Source organism: Drosophila grimshawi, unplaced genomic scaffold, assembly GCF_018153295.1.
Source record: "Drosophila grimshawi isolate 15287-2541.00 unplaced genomic scaffold, ASM1815329v1 contig_44, whole genome shotgun sequence".
NCBI classification, from domain to species: Eukaryota; Metazoa; Arthropoda; class Insecta; order Diptera; family Drosophilidae; genus Drosophila; species Drosophila grimshawi.
Window position 1 is genome coordinate 11,522,576 of NW_025063240.1, and position 13,235 is coordinate 11,535,810.

Here is a 13,235-nt window from a genome sequence, read left to right on the forward strand (position 1 = left end):
TTGTAAACAAAAATAGCTGTGCTTGTTGTGACTGTGTGTAGTTGTGTGTGTGTGTGTGTGTGTGCGTCCTGGTGGTGGTTAACAACCCCCAGCGACAGCGAACGAACAACTACAAAGCTCGAGTGGCAAGGGCAAATCCTGGCAAAGTTTTTCGGGGTTGCAGACAGTTGGCAAACAAGCTGCGAATTCCTCTTTGAATACCTATAAATATTCAATAAAAATACACACTTAAAAATATATAAACGCCTATATATTTGTATATATATATATATACATATATATATTTATATATTTAAAACGATATTCAAATATTAAGCATCCACCATGAGCGATGCTGGCCCCAATGGCGGCTATCAGAAAATGCCGCCCGGCTGGGACTGTAAATATGATCAGGCAACGGGCAACTGGTAAGTACTGGCAGATATCGTATATATCGCATATACAAACAGAAACATGAGTGCATAAAAAATATTTATGCATGCGATTGAAACACACAAATAAAAAGCACCTTAGAAATGTGTGTGTTGCATGCAGTGAAGGGTCGGGCGGCGGAGGAAGGAAGTAGACTGACTGGTTTTACTGTTACTTGTACACAGTCCACAATGTAAGCGCAGAATTTCCATTGCATGCTTTTAGGCGGCGACATTTGAACAGCAAGTGAGAGAATTCTATGGCAACCAGCAGTTGGGGGGCAGGCAGTAGGCGAATTGATTGTTTTTTTTTTGGGGGTGGAGTCCACGTTAAATGTCAAGTGCTGTTAGCTGTTGGCTGTACGCTGTAAATAGCATGGCATAAATTGGGGCTTAGTGTGATTGAGGCACATAGGACAGGACTTTGGCAGCTTAATTGGGTATGCTAATTATAAGTAAAGTTGTTCTCGAGAGATGAAAGTGCTTAAGGACTTTCTTATTTTAAGCAACGAGTACAGCAATGAGTAATGCTGTAAGCAACAGCCAAACAAGTATAATGTGGCATGCTTGACAGCCGTTTAATAAATATTAAAATATGGAGAATAACAGAAATGAATATAAATAATAATAACAATTATATTACTTCAGTTTTCCTTTGCTAATTTTAGAAAATATAATATAAAGTCTTAAACAAAACTACTATTCATGTTAATTAGGCCAGTTTAAATAGTAAATATGCATAAAAATAAAGGCAATTGATTTATAAGTGTTACTACACTTTTCCATTGCTAATTTTATGGAATATAGCAAAACTAGTGCTTAAAAGTGAACAGTATTTTAAGAAAATATACTTCATTTTAGAGTTTAAGAAACAAGTAAAAAGAACTATTGATTACAATACAATTCTTAAAACGGGCAACAACTTTGTGATTCGATGAGAATGTTATTTTACTTTCTACAAACATTCTCTATATATCTTAAAGAAATACAAACTTAAATTGACTTTTGTAGTTTTGCTTCTCTTTAGGTGCAACTCTTTAAAGGTAGTCATTATGCTCAAAGCAACACACTTGAGGCCTACACAAAGACGCCCCCCGCAATGCCAATTGGCCCCATTTAGGCGCATAAATTGTGTTACTTCCGCAAAAATACAGCTGCGGCTCCTCCCAGCTGCTAGCTGGTAGCTGGTAGCTACTTGTGCGTCTCCTGCTCAGAGTTGTGTGCTGTGTGCAATTAAGCAGCGACTGTCGTACGTTAAATTCAAGTGGCTACTTGAGAAGAGTCTCAGCTCGACTCTTCTGCAGTTGGCAGAGTCAGTCAGCTGCAATCAGTGCCGGGATTAGCTGTCAAATGTGATGATGTCTGCCTTTTGGCAGCTACTTGGCACGTGTCGCTGTTTAGGAGCTTGCCTCACTTTCACTCTCTATCATCTCTCTTACCCTTTTTACCTGTGTGTGCATGTGCCACACTCAACGGGCCGCAAATTTCCCAAATGTGCCATCAAAGTGTGTGTGTCTGTTTTGTTTTTTGTTGTTGTTCACAGCTCAAAAATCAACCCCCAATGCTGTTAGCTTTTCTAAGGGTATATATAAGAGGGGGTTGTATCTATTTTATGGCCTTTGATTTGCACTTTTACACGCTGCAAGCCAAATTGACCCCAACTGACTATGTGTGCCTCGTTTGTGTGTCATTTGCAGCTATTACATAAACTATCTGACCAAGGCAATGCAGCTGGAGGATCCACGTGGCGGACGCAACTACAAACAGTTGCAAAACGAACGCTGCTCCACAGAGTCGATAGCGTTGCAGGTGAGTGTTTTGGGGAGTGTTGCGGGTCAATTCCCACTTCGCTTGGCCACTCAACGAGTTCAATGTGTTGACACCTACTCTCCATTTGTAGCACATTGCACCGAACTCCCATCACAGTTCACCCTATCACGTCGTGCATCCCAGCAATAATCTAACAGCGGTGCGTGCCTTCCAGGACCGTGAACGCCACCAGCCCGCCCTCCACAATCTATCAACGAGTCCGCTGCTCTCCGCCTCCTCGCGCGGCCAACTGGTAGGAATGACTTATAATAAATTAAACAACAACAATTAGGTACTTACAGTGGCTATTATAATTTTGCTGAAGTAGACGTCACTGAATCTATAAAGTATATATATATTTTTGATGAGCCGAGTCGTTCTGTTTACTTATTTAATATGAACCAATATCAGTCGACACAGTATAGTCCAAAAAGTAATAAATAAATTACATTAAATTCAAAATAAAATTAGATTTTTGCTGATATTTAAAAGCCAGAAAAAACCCAGTCAGACTAGTTAAGATATTATTATATTATTATATATTAGAAATAGAGGACAGAATTGTTGGTTTGTCGCTTTGTTCATCCATCTGAGAAACTTGTTTCCTTTCCTAAGATATCGCAATGAAAGTCACATTAAGACGAATCACTTATAACTTAGACAACAATTGTCCAACCTCGGAAAACTATCTCAACGAGCTCCAATTGAAGCAATTGATTAAACGATATCCTGACAAAACTGCCCAGTTACGGGTTTTATAATGCTTTTCACATTTCTATCGCTGTTTATCACATTTTGTTTTATCTTAATAATTAATTTAATGGATGTAGGGTATTTTAACCTTCGGCATACCGACTACAACTATTGTTTCAAGTGCTAACCCGTAATTACATTTAATTGTATCCCCTAGGAAATGTCATCGCCGTTGCCCTTTCAGCGTGCTCGGCTGGCTTCAAATATGTCGCGTCGCTCCACGATACAGGAGACATCGTTTAGTCATCCAAGTGAGACACAGGCGGTGGTCACCAAAATACAGAACATGTTCCCCACTGCCGATGAGAACCACATTCGTCTGCTATTGAAACGGTAAGGCGGATTGCTCATCACTTGATCCACTGCTAATCTCTGTGTATATATATACATATATATATCTGTGTATCTCTCTATCTTTCTCACACGCTGCCGCTTGCTGCACTTACTCCACACTAACACACATTCACACACACTCACTAATGCTTACTAATCCAGCTATTATAATCGCGAGGCCGTCGTCATCAGTGCGTTGCAGGTGGAGAAGCATCCGGTGACGATGCCGGGTCCGTTTGTGACGCCGCCAGCGCAGCGGCATCTGTTCCACAGCAATTCTGCTTTCTATATGACACCACCGGCGCGCCGCCTGGACATGGGCGCTAGCCGGGTAACAGTCACTTCACGCACGGCCAGCCCTCTGCCCGGCGGCCGTATTGGTAGTCTCATGAGCATGCACAGTGCCACTCCCCCCCTGACTGCCGCCCATGCTGTTCACGGGGTGGGAGTTGTGGGTCTGCACGGTTCGCCGCAGTGGCGCAGTTCACCCAAACCACATTCATCGCCCAAAATGAAGTTGAGGTGCGCCGCCCTGATTAATATTCAAAACATTTAGCTAATGGAAATTGTGCATAGAAATTAGACACTTTTTTTGAAATTTGTAATTTGTATTTATTTTTATAAAATATTCTTTAGATCCTTTGTATATAGCATTTAATCGGGACTTACTAGGCAGCATAAGTAACTTGGATTAAGAAACTTACTCACTGACAGCAACGACTTAAATATTTATTTCCTGTTTCGTTATCTTCACACTGTATATGTCCAAGACAAGCAAATGTTTCTTAGATCCTTAAGTTTGATGCTTTTCATCTAGAACCTGGATTGTTGTCGTACTCCACAAGGTTCTTTGTCGTTTTGTTAACGGAGTTATTTAAACGTGTTTTTTTGCTCTTAGATACATGAAGAATATTTTCCCCAAGGCGGATGAGATGCTGCTGCTCGATATTTTGGCCAATGCGGACAACAATGTGCAGTTCGCCTCGGAGAAGCTGATTTCATTGGGTTACACCAAGAGGGATATGCAGCTGCCGCACAGACCCAACAATCGTCCCCCGCAGATGGGAACGGATCAGCAGGCTGGCAATGATCAGGCTGTCAGGCACATTCCACTGCGTCCCAAGGAGTACACAGCCGAGGAGAAGACAGACAGTGAGCACTTAATCCCTTATAGCTTGAACCAGACTCATTTCTCTCTCTCTCCCTCTCTCTCTCTCTCTCTTTACAGTGGAGGCACTGCTCAAGGAGAGGTATCCCCAAGTCGCTGAGCGCATTATTCTAATGGCTCTGGAGTCTGTCAACTATGCCGAGGATCGTGCTACGCAAATACTGCAAATCGTTCAGGACGAGGATGAGCAACGCAATCAGAAGCAGGCTGTGGCCAATGGCTTGGCCTTGGACAGCATCCAAACGGTTGTAACGGATCAAATGGATGCACCTGCTCCACTCAGGTGTGTAGCACCCACCTTCCCCTACAAGACTGCAGCTGTTAGAGGCTTCTGTTTTGCTTTAGTCCGCCCCCTCCCTCATCATCCCCCCTGCTCAGTTGTCAGCTGCTGCACCTCGTCTGCTTTTGCTGCTGCTGCTTCTTTTATCAATTTTGTTAATCGATTTGCCTATTTTCTCTGTAAAACTTTGTTGCTTCCACAAAAAAAAAAAAAATACTAAACCAAAATATGCTCAACACACACCTTTGCTTGCTTCGCTGCTCCCATCATCATCATCATGGTCATCATCATCATCTGGATCAACATCAACATCATCCAGCAAGCCACATAAGCTGCACCGTCACTTTCCATCCATCAATGTCACCACACCGACAACGGCCACCACACAGATCATTCTTAGCAATACGCCAACGCAGGAAACAGATAATGATTATGGGAATGAGAAGGTGACGGTGGCAGCCGCCGTTCCCGAGGCAAGCCAGAAAACCACATTGGTCACATCACCCATTTCCAGTGCATCAACGCATTCATATGCCTCACCAGTCACCCAGTCACCCTACGAACGCCTCACCACCAAAAGCATCCTGGCGCGTTCCCTCAACAACAATAACAATTACAACAACAATAACAACAGCTATGGCATCAGCGGCTATTTGCATGGCTCGCATAGCAGTGCGAGCAGCTATTCCTCCTATTCCACATCAATGACGTCCTCATCTTTGGCATCCGCCTCGGCCAGCTCCATAACGAAGGCAATTGAAAGTCGCGCGCGCATCAAACCCGATTCACTGAAGTATGCCCGTTAAACCGTTAACCTATAACCGTTTACCCGTTATTTATGTACAGTTACGCATGCATTTTTCGCACGTTTTCTGCCTTTTTTTCGTTTATAATTTTTTTTGGCATGTATTTTGTAATTCGAATACATTTTAATTGAATCCCTCAAAACCAAAACTTTATTGAGATATTTTGTTGCTTCTAACAGACAACGTCAGCATTCTTCGCTCTTGGATACCGCACACAATTTGGAATCCTCGGAATTTCAATCGCTTATCGAAAGAATGGCCACATTAGGACCCAATTCGCAGCTGACCAAAGGAGCCGATGAGAATCTCTTGCTGTAAGTCGGCATCAAACTGTAAACAAACTGTTTTTTTGCTAAAAGCATTCCTTTCACAGTGCTGATTATGTCACCTGGAATGGTCCAAATACGACGTTGACCCAGAAGCATATACCACATGGAGCGGATGCCAGTTTGTTGAATGGAGAGCGTAGCTACAAGCCAAGTGGACGCAATGCGGAGCTGTGCAAGGGTGCCAAGAAGGATCTGACCAAGGGTAGCATTTATGCGCAGGGCAAGGGAGCCAACATTAAATGCAACTAGGACCCTCGAAGCAGCAAAGCCCTTTCTTTCGAGTGCCAAATATGAAATATAAAACACAATGCACCATCCAAGAAATCCAGACTTCACTTTTTTTCTATGTCGTCGCAACATTTTTGCTCTACATGTGTTCCACAAACTGTGTATAAACTATATATGCTATATATATTCGAGAATATTTAAGTCTAACACGCACAACTCACACACATATATATATATATATACATCCTACTGTTCCATCCAATCTCCAATTGAATTTTTTATAAACAAACTTTGTCAGCTTGAAAAATACATAAATCGATATTTAAAACTATAAAACTAATTTTTTTAATGTAGTTTAAACTTCGTCCTCGTTTAGCAGCATGTTGGGTATGCCATCGGTGATGGGAAAGATGCGTCCCGTTTCGGGGCACTCCATCTGACCCTCGAGCACATCGATCTCAAAGAGCAAATGATGCAATCTCTGCAACAACTGCTCATCATCGCTAATATTCTCGGGTTGCGTTGCGGGAATATCTTCGGCAAGTTCCGCCTGCAACAAAATGCATTCTTAGGGGGGATTTCTTTAAGGGATGCACATTCACTCACCACCTGGGCGGCACCATAGACGGCTGACCAGTCCAGCTTGGGCAGCAGTCGCTCTATAAATACTGGATTAAATTCGCTCTCAACCACATCCTTTTTGCTAATCTAAAGAAACTTTTGAGCGGTCAATGAAACAATCAATAAATGATCGAATTGAACTCACCGTCAGTTTCAGTGGATAACCAACTTTCACGCCCTTAATGGCCATTGAGGTTAGAAAATTGTATGTGCTCAGTTTCATGATGTAGCTTTAACAATTGGCTTTGCTAATAACAATAATTTATGATTTTAAATGAAAACAAATGCGGTACGGTAAATGCACGTTTTAGTCATTCACCAGGAAGCGCGTGAACAACAGCTGTTATTGCTTAGCATGCTGGTCACATTGACAAAGTTATCGATAGCAATGCAGCTGTTACGAGTCTTGCACAAATTGTGGGAATAAAATTCAAATTTCTAGTACTACTTTTTTTAATTAAGCGTCTTTTACATAATGAAATTTAATTAAAAAAACTCATTGTCCTGTTAAATTTTAAAACTAAAAGACGAGCCATTTATGCATTAAGAATTGCAACTCGCTGTTAATAACAGTTTAGCGAATGTTGAGTTGTTTGTTGCTGTATAAGGGTAGTGTGACCAGCCAGCAGCATAACGAACCAGCAAAAGCAAACAACTGCTGCAAATTTACGCATTTTAAACGTTATTTGAATGTAAATCGAGTGCAAATTGTTATCTAAACATTCTTTAAGAACATAATATACGCGTATCGAGCCAATATGGAAGATATTTTCCACTGGTGCCGCGAGGGCAACTCAATTCAAGTGCGCCTCTGGCTGGATGAAACCGAGCATGACATGAATTTGGGGTAAAAATGTAGTTTAAATCATTGCCAAATACCACTCCAAACAAATAATAAATTCCACTCATTTTAATATAAGTAATTGTAAAATATAAATTGATATGTCGAGCAGCATATTGCACATAAATCAATTAAGGCGTATCGCTAAACTGACGTCATGATTTATTCTAGTGTTGTGTAAACAACCTTTGCACACATACAAACATAACTTAACATGGGCCCTCTCTCTTTCGCTCTCTTTCGCTCGCGTTCTCTGTCACTCTCTTTATTTATGCTTCGGCAGTGATGATCATGGCTTCAGTCCGCTGCATTGGGTGGCAAAAGAGGGACATGCCAAGCTAGTGGAGACGCTGCTGCAGCGCGGCGCACGCGTCAATGCCACCAACATGGGTGACGACATTCCCCTGCATCTGGCCGCCGCCCACGGTCATCGCGACGTGGTTCAAATGGTGAGTAACAAAAAAAGAGAACTCAATTCAATTCAGCTCAACTCAATTTAAAATTGATTCCGTTCAGTTGCTGCGCGAACGCTCCGATGTGAATGCTGTGAATGAGCATGGGAATACACCGTTGCATTACGCCTGCTTCTGGGGCTACGATATGATCTGTGAGGATCTGCTTAGCGCCGGCGCGTTGGTCAGCATTGCCAACAAGGATGGGCATACGCCGGTGGACAAGGCCAAGCCCAGTTTGGGCAAACGCATACAGGATCTGGCTGAGAAGAGCGGGCAGGAAATGAAGGTCATCAGTTTCAAGGAGCAGAGCTGGTTGGGCATGAAAACACGCTCAAGAGACGCCACCTTATCCCGTTTCAAGGGCATCAGCATGGGGGATCTGGACTTGCACACGAAGGTCTCCGTGACGCCATCGGGTGAAACGTGGCGCGGTCGCTGGCAGAAGAACGATGTCATAGCTAAGGTACTGATCAGCATTTAAGCAATCTTCTCTATCTATAAATATATCTATCCATATTTGGTGTCCATAGATTCTGGCGGTGCGTCAGTGCACGTCGCGCATGTCACGAGACTTTAACGAGGAGTTTCCCAAGCTGCGCATCTTCTCGCATCCCAACATATTGCCCATCATCGGTGCCTGCAACTCGCCACCCAATCTGGTTGTCATAAGTCAAGTGAGCACAGTGCTAGTGACTCATTATCAGCTTCTAATCTCGCTTAAATTTCTCTTATTTGTAGTTCATGCCACGTTCATCGCTGTTCAATTTGTTGCATGGAGCTTCGGGTGTCGTTGTGGACACCAGTCAGGCGGTGCACTTTGCCTTGGGCATTGCACGTGGCATGGCATATCTGCATTCTCTGGAACGGATTATACCCACTTATCATTTGAATAGTCATCATGTGATGATCGATGATGATCTTACGGCGAGGATTAGTATGGGCGATGCCAAGTTTTCGTTCCAGGAGAAGGGACGCATCTATCAGCCCGCTTGGATGTCGCCGGAAGCGTTGCAACGCAAGCCAAGCGATCGCAATTGGGAGGCATCCGATATGTGGAGCTTTGCGATCATCATTTGGGAGCTGACCACACGCGAGGTGCCCTTCGCCGAATGGTCGCCCATGGAGTGCGGCATGAAGATTGCCCTCGAGGGATTGCGTGTTAAAATACCGCCAGGAACGTCTTCGCATATGGCCAAACTAATCTCGATCTGCATGAATGAGGATTCGGGCAAGCGGCCCAAATTCGATATGGTTGTGCCCATTCTGGAGAAGATGAAGCGCTAATCGTAGCCCTGCCTTGAAAATGAGTAAAAAGCGTTGCCTTTTTTCTCGCGAATGCATCGAAATTACGAAGCCAAAATGTGCCTGTTTACAAAAGTGTGTAGCTTAAAAAAGAAAAGAAGAAAAATTTAAAAAAGAGGAGCAGCTAAAGGACTTGCTCGTTCCGTGTGTTTGCCAACTAATAATAACTATTACTTTTGTGTTAACTGACAGAAAACTTAACTGAATCTAACTGAAACCGCACGTGCCTAAAAACAAGAGTTTTTTCAAATAATAACGTTCTTTTTACAGGAAAAGCTTTCTCTCTTTTTGTGTAGTATTTATATTTTCATCCTGATTATGTTTTGTTTGATGTTTAGACGGTGCTCGATTTTGTATATGTTTTAAGTTGAAATATATATATATACATACATACATGAATAGTTTAAGCTTTTGAAGTACGTATTTATACAGCATATATTTGTTACTAATGATTAAAAGAAATTTGTGTACCTTTAAAACAAAATCGAATTTTTTTTGCTTATTTCTTCTAGTTGCAGCACTTTTCAAAGCTCTTTGTAGCTTTTTGCCGCTCAACAGTAAAACAACGAAAGCTTTTCTTTGTGTCTGTGTGCGTGTGTGTGAGTGTGTGAGTGGTGGGTAGTCAGCGTGAGCAAAACGGCCCTGACCTGATTTCCATTATGTGCACACCATTCTGCATCGCGTGGGCAGAGCAAAAGCAGAGCAATGCATTGAAAGAGAGGGAGCGAGAGAGAGAGAGAGCGCCGGCGTGAGAGCGCAGCTGTAAAACCAAAAACTTTTCATATGCACAAGTTTAAAGTTTAAAATATTCCGTTTTATTTCATTTTAATATACAAGCTGCAATTGCTAATTAGATTTTACATTTTGCAAGGTTGATTTGTGCATTGTTTTTTTAATATATTTTTGACTGCACTTTTTGGCTGCCATTTTCATTTGACGCTCTCTTGTCGCGTTTGTCGATTGTCGGCTTGGATGGTTGGGCTCTCTGTTTATGTTTTTGCGGCACCGTTATATGTATATAAGAAGCTGACGATGCGGCGACTGTTGCTGTTGTTGTTGCGGCGAGCTTGCACCATGTGATTGTTTTGTTCGCTCGCTCTTCGTTCAACGGCACATCCTTTGCCTGTGCCTGTGCCTGTGTCTGTGCATAGGTGTGCGTGCATGCGTGTGTATATGTGTGTGTGTGTGTGTGTATGCTATTTTGCAGCTTTAAAAAGTTTTGCTGCATTTTGTTGCTGTCGTCGTTGCTAGTGTCGCTGTCGTCGTGCTTTTCGGCCCAGAGGCTGGTCGCTCGGTCTCCAACCACCAGCAGCAGCAGCAGCAGCAGCTAAAGCAGCGTGCAACGCTGCAGCAGTGTGTCCAAAAGCCGATTTACAGTTTTATATGCCAGTTATGAGTGCAACCAACAAACAGCGACAGCATTTCCGCAATGCCGATTCACACAAATGGACAACTGACAACTACACCACTGAAATAAACCGAAAAAATGTCCTCACTTCAACCGTGAACAATATTTTAAACTAAACGAAAAAGCTTAAAAACAAAAAACAAAACAAAACAAAATAAAAACAGTAAAGCGCCGTTAAATACGAATCGATGTAGTGAAAGTGCAGATGCAGAGAAAAATCCATGGCATCTTTTAGGCGCAGCGCATAAAAGTTTCGGCCTCAATTGATTTGTGTGCGGTTCTTGTTGTTGTGTTTGTTGTTGTTGTTTTGTTGGTTATTGGACCTATCTGAAAAGGGCACAAACAGCAGCTGTTTAAATGTATTTTAGTGCTTGCACTCAACAACGGCCAGCCCCATTGAGGGCCGGCAATCCATGGAGTATTCAAACTCAAAGTGTTTGAATCACAACGAGGAGCACGAGCCGCAAACCAGGTAATATTTTATATACTCTATATAAATATAAATTAGTAGTTGCCCCATTTTGAGATGGCCACACCTGAGCGGCATACATTTATTATTTTTTTTAATTAACCACACACAATTGGCCAGGCACGAGTGGCTTTTATGTCGCATAATTTATACAGCAAAAATGAAAAAAGGAAAATGGAAAACTGGAAAAATAGAAAATAAATAGCACAAGTTTTGTGGCATCCAGAAGCCAGAGCTCTGCTCATCATTCATCATTTGGCTGACGAGTGAGCCACTAACCTACTTCCTGCCCCCGACGCAGTCAGCACAGCACAGTCAGTCAGTCAGTCAGTCAGTCACAACTAACAAAAGCCGCAGCAACTTGCCATTGTTATTATCGCCTGGCTGCTGCTTGCTTGCCGGCATGCCACGCCCACGCGCCCGCGGGCTGGTGTTGATGAGTGCAAATGTGAAAATGACATGGACCAAGTGGGAGCAGGAGGCGATGGCGATGGCGATGACGATAAGCAAACCATGCCAGGCAGCCGCAAAAAAAAAGAAAAAATGATGAGATTCTAAGCCTTCCCTCGATTCCCAATGCCCATGCATAAATCAAAAGTTCAATTTTGCACATTTCATCAGAAAAGCACAGAGAGAAAAACACACACACACACACACGCACACACACATACGCAGTGTGGCACATGACAAAGCGGCTTCTTGGCAGAAACTAAAAACGCCACATGGGCAAATATTTCACTTGTGCTTTCAAAAAGCGAAAATATTGTGACAACATCAGCAGCAACAACAGCAGCAGCAGCTGAGAATCTGTGTGCTTTGAGTGCATGTTGGGGATGCTGCTGCACTTGTCTGTCCATGTGTCCAAGTGTGTGTGTGTTGGTGTGTGTGAAGTGCATAACAACGTTGATATATTGCAAAAGCAAACTACACGCCAGACAAGCAGGCAGAGGAGGAGGAAGGTGGACTGATGGGCAGAGCATTTTAAAATGCCTGTACAAAGCAGGGGGGGGGAGGCGCCACAAACGAAATGCAATAAAGCTCAGCACAAGGCATATCTGGCTGAATCTGTTGGTGTTGCAGCTACACCAACAACAACAAACAACCAACAATAACAACAACAACAACAAACAGCCCAGCGATGCGGATGGCCAAGTCCTGCGAGATGGGCATGCAAAACTCGTATTGATTTTCAAAGTGCCCTCTAATCGAAAACAGTTGACCAAGGGGAGTATGTGCAACAGAAACAAAACAAAACTTTCGAATAGGGAACAGCAAATTGAGATAAAGAACTTTGTTTAGAATGTAAGATAAACAACAAATTTTAATTCTTAAAGCTTAGTTTTAAAGTGAGAGAAAAGGCTTAAAAAGAAAGTATTTTAATAACGATTTCAAATAAGTTTCTAAGGACCTTTTCTTAGAAAGGCAAATATATAAATTTAAGTTCTTAAAGCTTATTTTTAAAATGAGAAAAAAGACTTGATAAACCTTTCCTATAAGTTTATAAAACTTAAACTCTGTTAAAAAGTCGTTCAAAAGAACTCTTCAAATTGATTCTGAAATGAGAAATTAGACTAAAAAACAGTATTTTGGTAATACTAAAATCCAAAACAACTCTAAATTTATAAAATAAACAAAGAAAATGAAAAAATTACAGAGTATCTTATAGTCGACGTCTGGTAATTGAAATGGTTGCTTCTATGGCTGCTGTCAAATGAAAAGGATGCCACAAAGCAAGTTGGCTTGTGGCTGGTTGCCTTGGGTAACTGGAAACGGGGACGCGAACAGGAACAGGAATTGGAATGGGAATGTGGAGGGGGAGGGGGGGGGATAGAAGGGGGACAACTGCAGTGCGTATGCATAAATAAAGTGAATAAAGCAATTTACTAGAAACATTTTGCCTTGTTTCTCACAGCAACCACAGTGCGTATGAGCAACTATGAGTTAGTGAACTAAATTTAATGAAATGCTGTTGGCAACTTTAAGCAAAAGTAAATTTATTTGGAAAAGTCATGTTTATTTAGCT

The 13,235-nt window shown here is 42.3% G+C and overlaps 3 protein-coding genes across 7 annotated transcripts; 2 read left to right on the forward strand and 1 right to left on the reverse strand.

Annotated features, from left to right (window-relative positions):
• The first annotated feature begins 296 nt into the window (after positions 1-296).
• On the forward strand, positions 297-6,416 carry LOC6570559. Of its 5 annotated transcripts, XM_001996751.3 has the most exons (10): positions 298-407; positions 2,108-2,219; positions 2,311-2,472; positions 3,130-3,305; positions 3,468-3,827; positions 4,204-4,457; positions 4,534-4,756; positions 5,073-5,546; positions 5,739-5,873; positions 5,933-6,174. In XM_001996751.3, exons 1-10 carry the CDS (start codon positions 325-327, stop codon positions 6,135-6,137), a joined length of 2,184 nt encoding a protein of 727 aa, XP_001996787.2. In that variant the 5' UTR covers positions 298-324; the 3' UTR covers positions 6,138-6,174. The 5 variants fall into 5 exon arrangements, with proteins under 5 accessions (XP_043071476.1, XP_001996787.2, XP_032598049.2 ...); XM_043215541.1 differs by lacking the exon at positions 2,311-2,472 and having other exon boundaries at positions 297-407; XM_032742158.2 differs by lacking the exon at positions 5,073-5,546 and having other exon boundaries at positions 300-407.
• LOC6557205 (multifunctional methyltransferase subunit TRM112-like protein) lies at positions 6,417-7,025 on the reverse strand. The gene is made up of 3 exons (XM_001984505.3): positions 6,883-7,025; positions 6,723-6,824; positions 6,417-6,666 (listed from the first exon to the last, which is right to left on the reverse strand). Exons 1-3 carry the CDS (start codon positions 6,958-6,960, stop codon positions 6,472-6,474), a joined length of 375 nt encoding a protein of 124 aa, XP_001984541.1. The 5' UTR covers positions 6,961-7,025; the 3' UTR covers positions 6,417-6,471.
• A 328-nt stretch (positions 7,026-7,353) lies between these two features.
• Positions 7,354-9,819, forward strand: LOC6557157 (integrin-linked protein kinase). The gene is made up of 5 exons (XM_001984504.3): positions 7,354-7,584; positions 7,862-8,027; positions 8,095-8,496; positions 8,564-8,707; positions 8,772-9,819. Exons 1-5 carry the CDS (start codon positions 7,496-7,498, stop codon positions 9,315-9,317), a joined length of 1,347 nt encoding a protein of 448 aa, XP_001984540.1. The 5' UTR covers positions 7,354-7,495; the 3' UTR covers positions 9,318-9,819.
• The last annotated feature ends 3,416 nt before the right edge of the window (positions 9,820-13,235 follow it).

Coding starts and splice junctions, on each gene's coding strand:
- LOC6570559 (XM_001996751.3), top strand. CDS start 325: ATGAGCGATGCTGGCCCCAATGGCGGCTATCAGAAAATGCCGCCCGGC. Junction 3,306..3,467: donor ATTCGTCTGCTATTGAAACG/GTAAGGCGGATT, acceptor TTACTAATCCAG/CTATTATAATCGCGAGGCCG. Junction 5,874..5,932: donor GCCGATGAGAATCTCTTGCT/GTAAGTCGGCAT, acceptor TTCCTTTCACAG/TGCTGATTATGTCACCTGGA.
- LOC6557205 (XM_001984505.3), bottom strand. CDS start 6,960: ATGAAACTGAGCACATACAATTTTCTAACCTCAATGGCCATTAAGGGC. Junction 6,825..6,882: donor GTTATCCACTGAAACTGACG/GTGAGTTCAATT, acceptor AAGTTTCTTTAG/ATTAGCAAAAAGGATGTGGT. Junction 6,667..6,722: donor TCTATGGTGCCGCCCAGGTG/GTGAGTGAATGT, acceptor ATTTTGTTGCAG/GCGGAACTTGCCGAAGATAT.
- LOC6557157 (XM_001984504.3), top strand. CDS start 7,496: ATGGAAGATATTTTCCACTGGTGCCGCGAGGGCAACTCAATTCAAGTG. Junction 7,585..7,861: donor GAGCATGACATGAATTTGGG/GTAAAAATGTAG, acceptor ATGCTTCGGCAG/TGATGATCATGGCTTCAGTC. Junction 8,708..8,771: donor ATCTGGTTGTCATAAGTCAA/GTGAGCACAGTG, acceptor TCTTATTTGTAG/TTCATGCCACGTTCATCGCT.